The sequence below is a fragment of the Hirundo rustica genome, chromosome 6, assembly GCF_015227805.2.
Source record: "Hirundo rustica isolate bHirRus1 chromosome 6, bHirRus1.pri.v3, whole genome shotgun sequence".
Classification (NCBI taxonomy): domain Eukaryota; kingdom Metazoa; phylum Chordata; class Aves; order Passeriformes; family Hirundinidae; genus Hirundo; species Hirundo rustica.
In genome coordinates, this window is record NC_053455.1 from 32,058,241 (window position 1) to 32,075,690 (window position 17,450).

At 40.1% G+C, this 17,450-nt stretch overlaps 1 protein-coding gene across 3 annotated transcripts in view; it reads right to left on the reverse strand.

The window, feature by feature from the left end:
• Positions 1-17,450, reverse strand: part of ZFYVE26 (zinc finger FYVE-type containing 26) — a 53,107-nt gene that overhangs the window by 15,695 nt on the left and 19,962 nt on the right. For 2 of the 3 annotated variants that reach the window (XM_040067236.2, XM_058420956.1), the window contains exons 18-32: positions 16,545-16,772; positions 15,043-15,148; positions 13,579-14,318; positions 12,815-13,011; positions 11,815-11,919; positions 11,129-11,251; positions 10,465-10,641; positions 9,065-9,314; positions 7,865-7,963; positions 7,000-7,157; positions 5,258-5,427; positions 3,915-3,943; positions 1,807-1,928; positions 1,499-1,719; positions 714-861 (exon numbers count right to left, since the gene is read on the reverse strand). In XM_040067236.2, coding sequence (XP_039923170.1) covers positions 714-861; positions 1,499-1,719; positions 1,807-1,928; positions 3,915-3,943; positions 5,258-5,427; positions 7,000-7,157; positions 7,865-7,963; positions 9,065-9,314; positions 10,465-10,641; positions 11,129-11,251; positions 11,815-11,919; positions 12,815-13,011; positions 13,579-14,318; positions 15,043-15,148; positions 16,545-16,772 — 2,873 coding nt within the window. The remainder of the gene's footprint in view (positions 1-713; positions 862-1,498; positions 1,720-1,806; positions 1,929-3,914; positions 3,944-5,257; positions 5,428-6,999; positions 7,158-7,864; positions 7,964-9,064; positions 9,315-10,464; positions 10,642-11,128; positions 11,252-11,814; positions 11,920-12,814; positions 13,012-13,578; positions 14,319-15,042; positions 15,149-16,544; positions 16,773-17,450) is intronic. The other variant, XM_040067237.2, reaches the window with a different exon arrangement.

Consider the following 17,450-nt stretch of genomic DNA (forward strand, 5'->3'; position numbering starts at 1 on the left):
TTATTTCACGCAACTTTGCAGATAAAATTTATTCCTGATTTTCTTTAGTAGACCTAAAACTCTTTTAGCTGCTTTTAAACAAGAGCTATTTCTATTCAAATAGGTCATCTATTCTTGCTGTTTATTACTGCTTAACCAATCTTAATACTATTTGTAGTATCATAATCCCGTATTTAACATAGTGCGATGCCATAAAAGAGAGGCATACAAAATCCTGGGAGCAGGATTAGATGATGACAAACCACATCAGCTGAGCCCTGATGTACGGATTTGCCAACATTGCTTCTTTCCCAGTAAATGGCTGGGAAAGGTGCCTTATAAATGCCTGCTGTCAGATTACAGACAAACAGAATCTAACATTTAAACTTCAGCTAAAGTCCTGCCACAAAGGGTGTCTCACCCCTTCTACTGGCTGCAAGATTCCTCCATGTAATGACTTCCTTGCAGTTAGTCCAGTCCAACTTTAACTGGATCAGGAAAACAAGGCTGCTTATCCTTCCCTCCTGCAGCCTGCTCCACAGCAGGACTTTTCCATCTCAGAATTTTTTTCCAGTGTTCAGGAAATGATTTCTTCCAAGTAAAGTAACTTAATCACAGTTTGTAGCTGTTTAAACATTGTCCATTTCACACATCCCATCCATCTGAATTCAGGAGGGAGGAAAACAAAAGCCACTACAGAAGAATTAACACTGACATCCCTCCACCGGCATTACCTCGATAGCTAGTTGATAGTACTCTGCTTCCAAAAGTTGATTTCTCAATCTTGTTACTGCTGCTGGGAGAAGGATCTGATCCAAAGATGGCACTGGACGGTAGGCAGCAGCAACCAAAATATTCAACACATCCACTTTGCTGATGTAGCTAGAGGTTTAAACAAATACATATGCTTTCACTATTACTGTACTTTAAAGAACTTTATGTCAAAGACAACTCTGAGGACTGTGGTTTCTAATCACCGGTACACCAGGTTTCTCTATCCATCATACCATCCCTGTCAGAGTATTTGTTATTGTTTGGGGTTTCTTTGCCATGTTCAGCGTAACACGCTGACTGAAGATACCAGCTATATCTTACCAAATCAAAACAGGACATGTGAAATTTATATATTTTTATTTATATATCACACCTGCCACCTCAAGCTCTGTAGAACAAAACATGAAGAAGTGTAAAATGTTCATTCTCAGGAAGCACAGGTTTAAAATCGTGTACTCAAAACCAGATTGAAAGCAGATGCACAATATCAGAAGTAAAATATGGACCCATCTTTGTGAATCATTTCTTCCTAGTCAGAGAATTCTCTCAGTAATTGTTAAGTAGTCATTTTACTTAAATTTCTCCTATCTGAACTTTCACATTAATTCCTGCATTATGAACTTCTCATTTAAACGGGTCCACAGTACAAACACAAAACAACATTCCACCTCCACTCCTCAATGAAAAAAACATAATACTCTTGACAGTACCACAATACATCCTAGTGAATATCTAATTAAGTCACCTGTCACAGAGAGCTAGGTCCTGGCTCCTTCCAGCTTTTACAAACATCATTTTAGCACTGAAGAGCAACTGTTTCATGATGTCCATGAGGAGTCCAGCATCCACCTCAGGATTGGTGAGCCCTTGGGACAACTTGCAGCAGTGTTCTATCAGTTGGTGGCCACACACTATGCTGTCACTGTGCAGGCTAAGGATGGCAATACACAAGGAAGAGCTGGGAGCCTGGCAATTTGAGGAAAGAGAGACAAATATAGGTACTGAGGTCATTCTCCAGTGAACAGTTTATACTGGACCCTCTCCTGACCTCACCTGTTCATAATAAAATTCGCTGCGCACAGTTTCATTCTCCTCTTCATTCAGGGAAAAAATCCATTCAAGATCAGTTGCCTTGGGTACTCGTACCACTGTGGAATATTCATTATCAGAAGTTTCTACAGCAAAAAAGGAAAACACCAGGTAAAAGCATTGCACAAGAAGCAACAAACCCATCAGAACACATAATGCAGAACATTCCTCTCAACAAACAGTCCTCTATAATCCTCTCGTGCCATTTCCTGCCAGCATCACATATCCAGCACAGATCACAGAAACATTTCCTTCCCTCAGCAGGCTGCCAGACCATACCTAAACTTACTGCCACTATTACTAAAAAGTGGTTCCAGTGACATATTTTCAAGTGATTTTTTTAACTCTAATGCTACTGGGCATCAAGCACAGCTGACTTCCCTCTTTAGCCTTCCCTCAGACAATTTATTAAATATTTCTGAGCTGGAAGGAATTGGAAATATGAGAGCTGTGGGTTTTAGCTCAAAGGGGAAAATAAAAAAGAGTTGTAAAAGAAAGGGTAAACTGACTTAATGGCCTCTATGCTCTTTTCAAAATTCAGGTGATTTGACCATCGAGGCCATCAGCTTTAAGCCAAAAGATTTTAAGATTATCTAACTACTAATGTTAAATTTTCTTAAAAAACAGTACTGCAGAAAATTGGAGTTCTGATCAAATGATTCAAGAAATGTAATATCTGTGAAAAGTACTTTGCTTTCCTCCAGATTAAGGTAATACTTGTAACCCAGAATAGTTATAAATCAAACACTGTCTGTCATCTGTAGCTGAGAGCGCACAAGCCCTCTGATGCTTAAGTTTGTGATTGTGGTTCCAAAAAAACGTGTGGCCAATCTCATAACGCCAAGAAATGGAGAATAATGACAACTTGTTACTTTTTCCCCTGATCAGCTTCCTCTGGAAAAAGAAATTTTAGAAGTCTCAAAATGTACTCATTTAGAGTTCACATCCCTTTTTAGAGTGTTGAGTAGGGTGAATTAAAAAAAAAACAAAAAAACAAAGCAACCAAACATCCCCCCTGCACTTTTTCAAGTTGAACTGGAAACTGAATTGGTAAAAATAAACTAGGCTAGGAAATATTTGATAAGCTCCCTTCACAGCCCCACCAGATAAGTTAGAAAAGCAAAATAAACCTCTTTCCCTCTTAAATCTGAGGATTTCCACATTGTTCTTATCGACTCTCATTGAATGGATCACATAGATCCAGTGATGTGCAGCAATGCTACACAAAAGCTACACTTCAGCTGTTTCAGTCCTGAAACAAAGGTAGCAGTAAAGCAAACTTCCATCAACAGCAGGGGGAAAACGCTCTCAAATAGCCCACCATACTTAAAAAAGGAACAAATAAGGGAAAATATTCTTATTTGCTTTGTTATTACACAAATGCAAATTTTGCACCATGTTTCACGCTACTTTTATAAGCACTTCAACTAACTGTGCTTTGTTCTGTCAGAATTTCACATAGTGTAGGAAAATTTTGCAGAATCACCCGAAACACCAAACCAGTAAATACCCCCTGAGGAAAAATGGCAGAGAAAAAGTCAATTAAATGTTGCTATTATTCCTGAAGCTTAAGATATTAGATTTGGAAACTGAGGCACCAAAATGCAATTACTATTTTCAAACAATCAACACAGGATATGGAACTCAAGACACAACCAGACACATGAGAGGGGCCTCATCCTGTGCTTCAGGCAGCATGGGGGATAAAACACCATAGCACACTGCAGTGGTACTCAGAATTTTATCGTCATGGTTTATAAAAAGAGGATCCCTCAGCACTGCTCTGTAGTGAGCTAATTAATTCCTACTCACACCACAGCCTCTTACTAACTGCTTCTAGAATGAAAAGTGGATTCTCCAACTTTTTCAGTTCCTTTCTATAGCATTCATCCAACACATTCATTATTTGTTGAGATACCTCGCTTAAATCTCAATTTCCATTCACAGAAGTTTGAAATACTCAATTTCAGCCTGCACACGCAAAAACCATCAGTGATATTTTGTAACTGAAGTTTTGATCACCCTTTAGCTGCAACTAGATGTATGAAGTTTAACATTACTCTATTCCTTACCTTCCACTTCGTCCTGATCTTCTTTTCTGCTGTAATAAAATGAAAGAAAGAACCATCATGCCTGCTCCAGCACACTGGGGAAACATGGTTTTACAGCAGACATCAATATGGCCACCCTCCTCAGAACAGTGTTGTGTGAAAATCCAACACCTGTCCCTACCTGTCCTTTTCAACGCACTGCCCTGCTCCTAATCCCTTCTGTTTGGAAATCTAAGATGCTGCCTCTGTACTGCTGTATTTCAACTGCACTAAGTAATTGGCTCTTACAATTTTCTGTAGGAACAGCAAAGTTGCACACATCATAAAAATGCAGACACTGAGAAAGAGAACTGCCCAGTATCAGGACATGTCAGAAAGAAAATTAAATTTTTGGTATCCAAGTCTCAGTCCTTAAGACTTAGCTGGGTTTGATATATAAATGGGGGGAGTATAAAAAAATCCCAGACAATTAATTAAAACTTGGCAGGTGGCATTCAAACACAGTGTTGAGCGCTGTTGGCCTAATCTGGCAATGTAAGCAACCATTCTTACACAAACTGTTCAGCTGCACCTGATTGCTTGTTTTTTCACAGGCTCCTCTTCAGATCTCAACAGAATTGCTCTTCTCCTAGGAAGCCTGCTGATACTGCCATAGTGGATACTACCATGTGCAGGCTTGATAGGAAAAGGGAAAAGCATCTGAAAGTATGGCTGCAAAGTGTAAATCTACCTCCCTGTGACACTGTCAAGCCTGCTCAAGGTCACAGAGAGTAAAACTCTTTTCAGCCGCACTTTTCACCAGATGGCCTGTGTACACACAATGAATTTCAGTCCAATTCTCAGCTGAAAGCAACCACATCCTGAAAATCTGTCATCACAGCTGTCCCTTTAATAAAAGGCAGTTTCAAAGCCTATCTAATCAGAAACTTGCTTTTTAATTCCCAAGGGTTCAGGGAGCCATAATCAAGGGATTATGGAATAACTAAAACACTGATACGCTCAGCAGAGCCAGTCAACACGCAGTATTAACACAGGAGCTGAGTATACTGCAAGGAACTTTGTCACACTGTAGCAATTTGTGCAATGTTTTGCATCAAAGCATTCAATTCTTAGCTTAGTGATTAACTGATGCTTAAAGAATTACAGATACTTAAAAGAATTAAAGAATTTGTTGCCTGGCTCTCCAGTGTTCTTTCCAATGCGAAAAGTAAAATGAGGCATAAGGAACATTCTCACACCTACCAAACCTGAAAATCCCAACAGCTGATGTTACATTATGCAGATAAATCCAAATGCTTCTGTCTCACTCGTTCCCTTCATGCACTCTGCTGAAAATAGAGGAGAACTAGGACAGAGGGACTTACGTGCTTGTGTCTTGCACCAAGCCAGGCACGTTTTCTCTGTTGTAGTAGCTATAGCACTGATCACACACACGAGACAGATTTTCTCTGCAAGCTTCTATTTCCATTTTCTTGGTGGAGCAAGAGCTGCACACCAGCCTGCCACAGCGCCTGCAGTGATGGCGCCTGTTAAACTGAGCAAAAGAGGTCATGGATGAGCCACTAAGGGAATTTACTAAAGTCTCCTCCTGTGTCTCTCTCCACTCGTGAGTAAACTTACTCCATCTGAAGGGAGGAAACACCAGACAGGATAAGGCTTTTCAGAATTATACAGTGATTGATTCTCCCTGTTAAAACTCCTTTTTGAAGAAAGCATAGCAAAGGAAAAAAAAAATCAAACCCCAAATCCAGAGGCCAGTATTTAAAATATGTTTGCATCAGCCTTGGGCTTTCTATTACTTAAATTATCCCAGTTTTGATCACAAAGCTAATTAGATCACGTCCTGGGAAAGTTAAAAGCTCTAGACTGTTTTTCTGATACCATTGTAGAAATTTCTAAATTCAAAAGCAACAGATAATTTTGAGAAAAGAGCCTTGTTTCTAAGCAGCAGAAGAAAACAGACTACCAGCACACCTGCAAAATAAAAAATTAAAGTTCTCCCTTAGAGCACCAATGCAGTTGCTCAAGTACTCTGAGATTTACTTTTCTATACTTGTAATCTGAATCATACAGTGATCACGTTATTTCTTGCCAGCAGAGTCAACTAGACAATCTTTTGGAATATTAATACTGCTGTTGTTACACATTTTTGAGATTCCATAGTTGTCTTCTCTCTGATGACCAGATGTTGGGGGTTAAGTTTTCCTGTGGAATTTCCACATCCCCCCCCCCCCCCATAAGTTGCTAGGAGACTAAATACTGATAGTTAAAGGGTGCTCAACCCGGACAAAGGAAGTTGATCACTTAGTTTTGGGGGAGGAAAAAAGCTCCCGGAAGCTGAGGGTGGTGGGCTCACTGCTCTCGGTTTTTCCGGGAGGAGGACGGTCGGGCAACAGGTGGCTGCGTGAATTCCACGGTTAATGGAGGAGTCTGGTCCTGGGGATTCTATCATCTGTTGGAGCGCCCAGGAATTCGGAGTTTCTTCGCTGCCCTGCTGGATTTTGGGTCAGCCCGGGTCCAGCCGCTGCGGGTTCTCCGGCACTGCCCACTTCGTCTGCCAGGGCATCCCCCTGCCCGCCGAGGACAAATCCACTGCTTCCAGCCATCAGTGCCGGAGCTTCCACCGTTTGCCCCTGGGGTTCTTGGTTCTGTTTTATTATTATTATAATTGCTGTTGGTGTTTGTCTGTCCTGTTATAGTCACTAGTAAAGGACTGTTATTCCTTTCCCCATAGCTCTGACTGAAAAGTCTTTTTTTTTAATCTTCCAGATTATAATAACACGGAGGGAAGGATTTGAATTCCTCATTCCTAGAGAGGCCTGCCTCTCCCCAGCAGACACCTGTCTTTTCAAACCAAGACACCAGATTTCCTCTTTAGGCTCTGTCACTTCACCGAACGCTGCAAGGAGCTAAACTGTGGCCAATCTCCTCGACCACTCTAAACAGAAACCAACGGTTAAATACCAAAGGACTGGCAATCTTCTCAGGCCCATGGTGATGCAGACCTGCTAAAGTAGCTCAGGTCTTTCAGGAAAAAGACTGTGAGGAAGTGCTCATATTAAGGTCACAGTTCTAGGCATGTCTGTACCTCATTTTTGCTCCTTACCATAGTAAAGCGTTCAGTTTTGCAAACCATACAGATTGTTTCAGTGTCATCAGGTATCCATTGCTGCTTTGGTGGTGGCTTCTCAGGAGGCACAAATTCTTGAGGAAACAAGTTCTGCTGCAAACTTCTGTCTCTGGGACTTGCAGATATGGTTGCACCTGAAAATGAGCCAGGCCAAGAAAAATATGGAATGGGATTTAAGCTGTTTAATAGAGTCTCAAGTACCAGAGAACACTATAGACTCAATGAGGCTATAAGATCTTTCTGCCTCACAAGATGACTATTAGCATTATCTTTCAGCTAGGCATGGCAGAATAACATTGTATAAGGAATATATATGCTTTAAATTAAGATTGTAAACTTACAGTACTTAAATGCTGACAAGCAAGAGAAATGTACTTAATAAGAGTACATTCTTATTAAGAATACTTTACCACAACAATTAGAGAGGTATAAGACAACATGTCGACATCTGCTCTTGTATCACAGAGACTTGGAGGGGGAAGAAAAAAACCACCATGGATACCACTGGATGTCAAAAAGTAATACAGCATAAAACAGAATCTCTGCTGGAGAATGGGTTGGGCACTGGTCAGCAGGTGGTGAGCAATTTTATTATACAGCATTTGTTCTTCTTGGGTCTTGTTTTATTTTTCTAATTTTCTTATCTCCCTTTTTATCGTCATCATCATCATTAGTATAATTTACTTGATTTCATTTACTAAACTGTCCTCAACCCACAGTTTTTACCCTTCTCCAAATCTCCTCTACATCCCACCTGTGTAGAGGTTGGTGGGGGAATGATCAAGCAGCTGTGGTTGCTGCTGAGGTTGAACCCCAACAGGCACCAACATCTTAACCTTACCAGTAAAGCTGACAGGAGATAGTTCTGATGATCCTGATTTAGACAATGCTTCACACTCCAATACCTGATTGAGATTTTCTTGAATACGTATCAGAGAATCTAGGACAAACGGAAGAAAGGGGAAAAAAATCAGAGGACAATACTGGTCAGTACATCTGTTTTCAAGAAGATTAGACAAATCCATTGACTGGAGTAAGTAAGAAGGTCAGCACAAAACAGGACTACCTATGGAATTACATATTACTGTTTGCATGCAAATTAGTCCACAGCACGTAATGCAAAACTGTATAAAATTCAATTAACTAAAAAACAAAGACGGGGATCCTTATCAAAGCAAGGGATTAATCACAGCTATAGGAATAATACAACAGAGATGCGAAAACAATCGGTTAATACAAAATGCTCATGGCAAATATTAAATGCTTCGCATTACAGTGGAAGGAACATGCACACCTGCAAAGTCACAGATCATTTGGCAGGAAGAGATGGGTGTGATGTTATGATGTTAGCAAAAGCTGCATCTGTACATCACAAAATGAAGCCAACACTTGGAAAGTAGCATAATGCAAAATGGTACCATATCAGCAGCTATAAATAGATATGGATAGGTACAGAACCATAAGTTTTTAATACAGCGACACAAAAGCATTGGAATGGATCTGCAGCACCCTCTGCTGTTCCAGTTCTAAAACCTTAAAAGAAGCCAAGTGCAAGAGACTCAAAGACAACGTGGATGAGAAGGGATTGGCAAGCCAGAAAGGAGAACCATAACAAGACTGTTAAACAGAACTACAGGCCTAGAAGCTTTCTATATGAAAAAGGAATGGGACTCTGGTAGGAGGAAATGCTACAGAGGACTACATCACCATTCTACCTGAGGGAAGATGTAGTTGGCTGCAGCCTTTAGAAGTGCTTAAGTTGTCAGTGACTTTGCATTAAACAGGAGTAAGATAAAACTGATCACTATTATACAAGAAAAGAAACCTCTATAAAGAACAACAGAGAAAAGTCTGAGAAACCTGTTTTCAATGACCAACAGCTCTTTACAAGAAAAGCAAAGACTTTAAGAACATGTTCTGGCCTGGAAGCAGACTGGAGGCATATATCTAAAAAATGGTATGGCACGATTGCTGAAATTATTCTGGGAGGATTTTGGCCCTTCTTTCCCAAATGAAAAACAGCATTCTGATAGACAGTTACCTGATGATCTCTTTTCTTTTAATGTGAAAGGAAAGTTGAGAGCTTTTTCTGCATACTTGGAAAGCAAATTGTCAATGTCTTCTACAGTAAAGCCAATTTCCCGCCCAGCTAAGAGCTGGTGCAGTGTCTGCACAGCTACAGCTGCCCAGTCCACCTTCATATTCATGAGGAGCTGTTCCAACATGAGCAGTGGCCTTGAGGAGAGATGGAAGTAGTTAACACGGGAGAGCTCAGGCAGAGTCAACAGCACCTGAGACACAAGGAAAAAACGTATCACAAAATTACACACCTTTAAATCTGTCTTTCTGTGAGATTAAAGACAAGAAACCAGAGCAATAACTTATGTAGAGAATGGAATGACAGGTGGAGGTCAAAAAAAGGAGGTGGAACTTCTCCAAGATAAATTCCTATATTTGTTACAGATTTACTGAGAGGATTTGCAGAATCACTTAGCTTCCACTTTCCGTTCTATAAAACACTGTCTCATTTCAGAGGATATAGAAGAGTGGGAAACTTTTTGTGATCCTGTGACAAGTGTGCTCTAGCAGAGTACAGCACATCCTCTTTATTTTAATAAACTTATAAAAAGCACATTAGCCCAATCCTTATCCTCCTATTATTTGAGGAAATGTTAAGAGGAAAAAATAAGAGCAATTCTCCTCTAGAAGGACAGTTAATACAGATGCTTTTCAAATTAAGTCATATCTTCAGAAGGAACAAGTAAGGAAACAGGCAGCCCAGCAAAATACTGTTGTGACTGGAGCAAGCTGCTGTTTACAGTCCTACACCAAAACAGACATTACCAAAAGCACTGCATTTTGTATACATGTAATGCATTCAACTAAGGTAATCTGTTGATTAATGCATCTATTCCCAGGCTGAGCACAGAACCTATGTGACTTCTGTAAAGGCAGGAGCAATCCACAACGAGGAGTGATACTTTCCATCTCTGGAAGGCACTTGGGAGAAACATGAAGTCAAAAAACCACCATAAGGGTGGGCATATGTAGGACACCTGGTGTAACTGATACAGAGAGTAAGTTGAGGATACTTCCTTCATTTGGGACAAAGATAGCAACTGTTCTGATAAACTCCACCCTATTTTATTTTATTACACCCTATTCTCTTTCAGTCTGTGTGTTCCTCCACTCCCCACAGCTCACACACAGGACTGCTTTGTTCATAATATGGAACTGCAAAAAATGGAGAAAGGAAAGAGAAGCTTTAAGCCATCTCTAACTTTCCTTTGGATCCCATGACTCAGGATCTTAGACCTGATGTGGTGAGAATGCTCTGGTAAAACCGACAGGCTTTTTATATTACAGAAATGTTATGCATTGCAAAATTACTTATAGAGTTATTTATTGCTGTTAATCCCTCAAGGCAGGGGATTTACTGACCTTTGATCCTATATAGAGTGCCTGGATTTCGTTCCGGCGTGCTGCTGTCAGACTGGCATAGAAGTGAGCTGTGAGGTAATCAGCCAAGAAGTGAGAGGCTGCCAAGTTCGGATGATGGTCAAGGGACTGTTCACTGATGGCAAGGCAAACACCAGGGTCTTCGATTCTTTGTAATAGCTACAAAACCAAACAAAACCAAACCATACAACATTCCTGGAAGGCAGCCTTCTGTCCATGACAGTTTATTACCCTACAATGTTCCAGCAAGCAAATTCACTCACTCGCTAAGTGACAGCTCCATCATTATTAAAACCAAAAATGTTCACACCATTAATTTGGGCACTGAAGCACAGCTGACCAATTCCTGCTATTACTTTCACTTCTGATTCCTCTGCTTAAGCAGCACTGACGTGCTTCATTATGATTTTTCAAATGAAAGGAGCCTTGTATTTCCATGTTAAGTGACATTTATGCTACTGGGTCCAAGAACTAATTTGCCAAGCTGGATTTTTACTTAAGCAGAACAGGGGAGAGCTATGATCCTAAAAGCTTATCTAAGCAAATAGTATCTCTTAAGGGTGGAACCTAAAAGACCATGAAAACACACACAGTGAAGGCAGAGAAAACAGCTGTGGATATGAGGCTGAGAGGGTCTTGCTATTACCTGCAATGCCTTTTCCATGTCTCCCATCTCCAATAAGTGGAGAAGGTGCTCACGGTGAAGGTTGATCAAGTCTTCTCTTGGGACAGGATACAAGCGTCCCCATTCCTCACACAATTCATAATCCTAAAGAATTTAAAAAAAAAAAAAAACAACCCCAAACTCTACCCTCTCTGATAGTTGTTTCTCTCAAAGTTCTGATCGAGAGATTCTGTAGGTTAGACTCCTCTTCCAGATTAAAAAAAAAAAAATTACATTGACAAGGAAAGATTATAGGCAATTTCATCAATCACAGCCTGCATTTAAAGTACCTTGTTTACCTTACAGTAAACAAGTTAGCTTTTCAGAAAGACACTTAAAGCCAGCCAGATTTACAATATTAGCATTTACCTAATAATCAAATCTGTATTATGACCAAAGTTACACTATTTTAAAATCTTCAAAGTTGAAAAAGAAAATAACAGGTTATATCTCAGAGTAAGAGTTTTAAGCTAAAACTTAAGAATTATTAACTACATGTAAATCTTGATATTAAACACAGATTTGTATTCGTTCCTGTAACACAGAGCTGAGTAAAGGAATCCTTCCTCCTGATCTCTACTGATCATTGTTTTAAGATGCTATTTCAATGAATTTATTTACTCAAAGTTTAATTCTAATTCAACAAAATTCATGTGAAAATGTCTAACCTTTGCTTTCAGAATGATATTCATGACAGTCTGGGGATCATCAGTGCAGGCTTTTTTCAGATCCTGCCAGTCATTCCACAATGGTTCATTTTGCACATTCAAAATCTGAAAAAGTTAATATAGAGTAGCATAGATTCTAGAATTTTATTATATGGCAATCAACAGCCTAAGCAAACAGCTGAGCTGATCACACCAAAAGCTGCTTCACAGAAATCACATCAAGAGGTGCTTCACAGAACGAAAACGTCAAAAAGGAGACCCACGTTTATCTCTAGCCCTTTTCAGGGATGATGTAATGCCCTTGCACTCAAAAAAACCCCCAAACTTCACAGTTTTCACAGATGTGAGTCTATAAAGCACATTTATAAGGGAAGGTTTTTGAAAGATTAGATGGCAATAATTATGGATGTAAAAGTAGGCATTTACTGCAGACGTTGCTGGCACTAACAGAGAAACAACTGAGCTGCCAGTTAGCACAACTCCCACCAGACAGAACTCAGCAGGCATGGCTCCTTATTTTGCTGTTTGGCTTTTCAATCTGTGCTGAACTCCAGGCCAGCCTGTCTGACTTAACCTGGGTATCTGCACTACGCTGCAGTTAGAACTGACTGCAATACAAACTTGCTCCTTGGACCACCAGTCTTGTACACCACCTGCATTTCTCAAACTTGTAAAATGATTAACTGCCTCGGAAAGCCTCCAGAGGCTCTAGAATTTGGAACAGAATAGAAAATACTTTGGAATAGAATGGAAAATACTTTGCAAACAATCAGACTCCTACAAATGTTTATATCTAAACATGAATGCTAATAAGTAAGTTATGAAGGATGGAAGCCGAGTGTTAATTGGATACTTCACATGAACACTGTTTTGGATAAAAGACTTGAAAAGCTCTCATGATCAATAAAGAACCAAGTGCTAAAGCTTTTCAGAGGGCAAGCAATATTTGCTTCCTGCTGCCTGTTTCATCTCACTGGTTACTTGAAGAATGACTTTGTACCTTTTGATAAACCTGAAGTTCTTTCTTCCTGCTCTGCAGATTGGCTTTTAGTTCATGAGGTATGCCCAGATCAGAAATGCAGTAAGCTAGAATTTCTAAACAGGCATCAAGGGGCCATTTGTCCAGACAGCGCAGGGCCAGTCTACTTCTCAACACTGCATCTTTTACTGGGAACAAGTATTGCCAACCATCCTTATCTGTGGAGGAAATAAAATACTTATTTGAAATTCAGTTTCTACAATTTGGAAGATAATAAAAAAAAAAAATCCTTATCCTTGCTGGATCACATCAACAAAAGAAACACTGACAGGGCTGAAAAATCTTTGTAAGAGTCATCCCGAGTATCAAATTTTTGGGAAGCATCGAAAGTTAGCACAATACTACTTGGACTCCAAAAGGCAGCTTTCACAGATCACATCATCCATGCATGACAATGACACTGCTGTAAGAGATGTTCCATTAACAGTACAATGATTACTGTGCTCTGATGTATTCAGCTCTTCACATAAAAATAACACCACAGATGCATTCCAATTCTCTTGCACTAAATCAGTCATGATTTGCACATTTGTGAAACAGAAACAACACCATCAGAGAAAGCAAATTTAGGATGAAAGCAAATTTAGGATGAAAAAAGGAAAATTATCTATTTCCACCTCCAGTTTTGGCCAAGGACCACTACTTTAGTTTCTATGTCTTCATCCAGGCTGCATCCTTTATTTAAAAAAAAAAAAAAAAAAAAAAAAGCCTGACAATCTTCTTACCTTCAGTAGCTGCAGCACAACTTAGGACAGCATCCTTCACATTGACCATTTCCTCCACATCCTGACTGTACAGATCCAAGACCTTCAGAGCTCTGTCCCACTCCTTTGCCTCAAGAGCTTGTTCAAAGACTCCCATTAATACTTTAACAGCTGTGGTGGAATGTAATCCCAGGAGAACCAGAGACATGTATGCCTTGCCAGAGAAGACAGCAGCCAAACCGCTACCTTCCTCTTGACTACGAAGTGGGTCAAACATAGCAAGCAGAAATCGTTCCAATATTGGGAATTCCTTCAACAGTGCCTCACACTCCCTGGAAATCTGTTCCAAGCCTAAGGGCACCTCTCGTTTGCCCCGAAATTCCATCCAAGACAAACCTGATTTGTGAATTTTCTGTATATTAGACGCACTGAGACATGCCACTGTAGCCATTAGCTTTGACTGAGACTTCAGGAAGTCCAGGGAGGAGGAAGTCAGCGTGTGCTGGCTCAAGTCATTCGGAGAGGACGAGGCCTGAGTGGAGATACCCTCAGAGGTCACTGCAGAATTGTGAACAGGTATTTCAACATCTGGCAGGCAGTGGCAGGCACACTGGTGTGTCAAGTTGCTGATGTTTGTCAGAAGAGACTTTGCCTGGCTGTTTTGCCTTGCACTGCACAAGGGCAATGGTTCACAGCAAGAGTTAACAATAACTTGCTGCACATTCAGGTTTAATTCTTCTTTAGCCAAGAGAGAAGAAAGTCTGTAGGATTGAAAACAGAACCAGCTTACCCAGCACATATAAAAGGTACTTTATAATTACGTATTTTAATAAATCTTCCAAACGCTTTGAGAACACAAGCCTCCCAATATTCTTCACAGGTACATCCACAAGAAGATTACATATACTATTTTAACTCAGAGCTTATGCTGCCATTCCTTTACAGCAAAGGAACTTACTCTTCAAACACTGACTTTTACCTAAACGCAAGCTACTAAAATAGTTCACTATTAGTGCTCATCTTTTTAAAAGCTATCTCATCAAATCAGACAGTTTCCATGCTAGCCTAATCTAGTAGTTGCAATGGAAGGAGTCTAGATTATCCAGTTTACCCGCTCAGCAGGGCAAGAGTCATGCCCAGTATTCTTAATAAGACCTGCTGGTCAATTTTATTGGATTACATTGACAAGCTGCAAGTGCACTCCTCTGAACTGCCACACAGTTTAAAAAAAAATCCACATAGTTTCACTCTCACTTCACAACACATAGTAATTGCTCTCCCAATCAAAAATCTTCAGGCTGATGGAGAAGGCATTGATTAAGCTCCTCCCTGCACACCAATCCTTGCAGCATCAAGTGATCAGCTGGTGGGACACAGCAAGCTGTACCACCTGTGATAAGTAGCCAAAGAACTTAATCATGGCTGAGGTAAAAGCCACCAATACCAAAATAACCTACAGGAGTACATAATCTGAAAAGCACTGACCTGTCAGGATGAACTTGTTTCTCAAAAAGAAGTTGGGAAAGCAGCTGAGATGGACTCTGCTGTAACAGTATGAAAGGGTTTCCCACTTTCACTTTTGCAGATACATCTTAGGGAAAAAACCACCAGAACATCTATTATAATACAAACACATTAGCTGAATACACTGACCAATTTTTATTTTAGAAATACAAATTTTAAGGCCTTGAGTCTATACCACTGACTAAATTCACAGAGTTCGAAATTCACATTAGAATGGTAAAATCCAGAGTAAATTGCAAGGCGTTTGTGATTATGATATGTCTCTCAATCTTGGCAACATTATATTGGGCATATTACCAGAACAAGTGGAGTAGAGATTTTTCAGCCTTTAAGTAAGATCTAGGTTCAAACAGTTTAGCAACACTACTTCAAACTTTCACCAAAATATGTATTTGTTGTGAGAAGTAGAAAACATGAAGAATTATTTTCTGATGAGTCTCTGGATGTAGATTGGTGATTCCATGCTCTATCAAAGTCACTTAGCAAGGGCAGAGGGAACTCACAGGTGTACAGGTACTTCGATAAAGGAGTGAAACCCTGGCCACTACTGAAAGCATTTGTATCCATTACTGAGTTATGTCAAGTAACTCTGGACACATTCTCCTAAGTTTACCTTTTCCTTTCATCTTCCAATACAGTAACATTTCCCCCAAATTCACCCAGCCCTTGAATATTTTTGTGCAATTTTTGGCTTTGGCAGTTAGCCAGTGAGGACTAAATCATGTCCATGCAGAAGTTACAGTTGGCATGACAATGACATGAGCTGAACCAGCATGTCTGCAAACACATCTCTGCCTTTTTTTTTTAGCCTCTTGGGAAGGTATTCCCTGAAATCAGTATTGTGGTACTTTACATTAGAGCACTTCAATTACTGTCAACTTTAAACATAGATAAGCACTTTTACTCCTAGCACAGTGAATTGTTCTGCTCTTCTGAACAGCTTTATGTGCTGATGGCACATTTCTTTTCATGAACCACCATCATCTGCTGATTCTATCAAAAAAATTCTGCCTGGTTATCTCTGTATGGCCTTCTACACACCCTTTTCTTATCCCTATGAAGCAGCAGGGTGCTTGCTGCCTCTAAGGGAGCTGTAAATTATACAGTATGTTGACCCACTGGATGCAAAAATCAATCTCACCTTACAGGGGGAGTGCTAAGAATTTTTGGATGTCAAGGGCTGTTTGTTTTTTCTCCACTCTAAGTGGAGAGTCTGGGTCAATAGTCAGCATTTCTGTTCTCATTTTCCCACTGACATCAGCTATTTTTATATGAGCTGTGGGTGGCATAGGTGTTACGAAATTAAGGAACAAAAAAATAATAATCAGTTGAAATCAAAAGCACAGGTAGTAGGTGCATTTGGCAAGGAACCATTTTTGCACAATTACTTTCCAGAATTAGGCTGGACTACACAACCTGAGTATCTTCACCTATGCTCAGACTTTCCAGCAGAAACCCCTTACCTAGCTCTGCATTCAAGCTTCGTAACACCACAGCAGCCAGCGTAGCCATGTAGTCAAGGAAGGCCTTCACAAAGTTTGTCTGCCTGTTGTTCTCTGGCATGGTTTGGGCATGCTGGTCCAGAGTTCTCAGCAGGAGCTGTGTTTGGTTCCAAACCAGGTGCTTCTCCAGCTCCATCGGTTTGAGAGAGCCCTGCTCCACCAAGGTGCCAAGCAGGCTCCCTTTAGAGTCTGGTGTAAGAGAACAGATGGACATCCAAGATTCAAGGATTAAATGTCAGGAAGAAAGGAGGCAGGGGGGTAGGGCAGAAAGAAAAATGCTTTAGCTTTATTTGCCCTCTGCAATTATAGATCTCAGTATAAGCATTTTAATTTAACTTCAAGTAAGGGAGATTTTTACTATAAGCATTATAATACAATTAAAAGTAAGAGAAGTTTTCACAGCAGAATAAAACTATAGTTCATTTAAAGTAGTAACCACAGCTCTGTCAAGTTAGAACTATATTAAGGCAGACCTAAAATATATCTAGTTTTGTGTCATTAACATTTATTCTAAAACACATGTGCTGACCAGTCCTTGAGTTCCATAACATTTAGTTCTTCAAGTTCTCCTAAATTTTTGCTCATTAAATATTTTAAGAACACCAAAAAGCCATGTAGAAATTTGGTGAATAGAAGAGTGTGATTGTGGCATGCAAAGAGACCACACGGAGACAAGCGATTTGCAGGGCAGAGTTGCTCCTCAGAGAGAGAGCCCAAGGCTGAGAGCCCTCTGCCTATTTATTTCTTACTTTTTATACATTTGTGGGTCTGGTTGTGGATTGGCTTTTGGGGTTATCACCTCTCAGCCCAGTGGCCAGACCAGCTGTCAGTTACAATTGTTTTCAGGTCAGAAATATGTAAACAAAG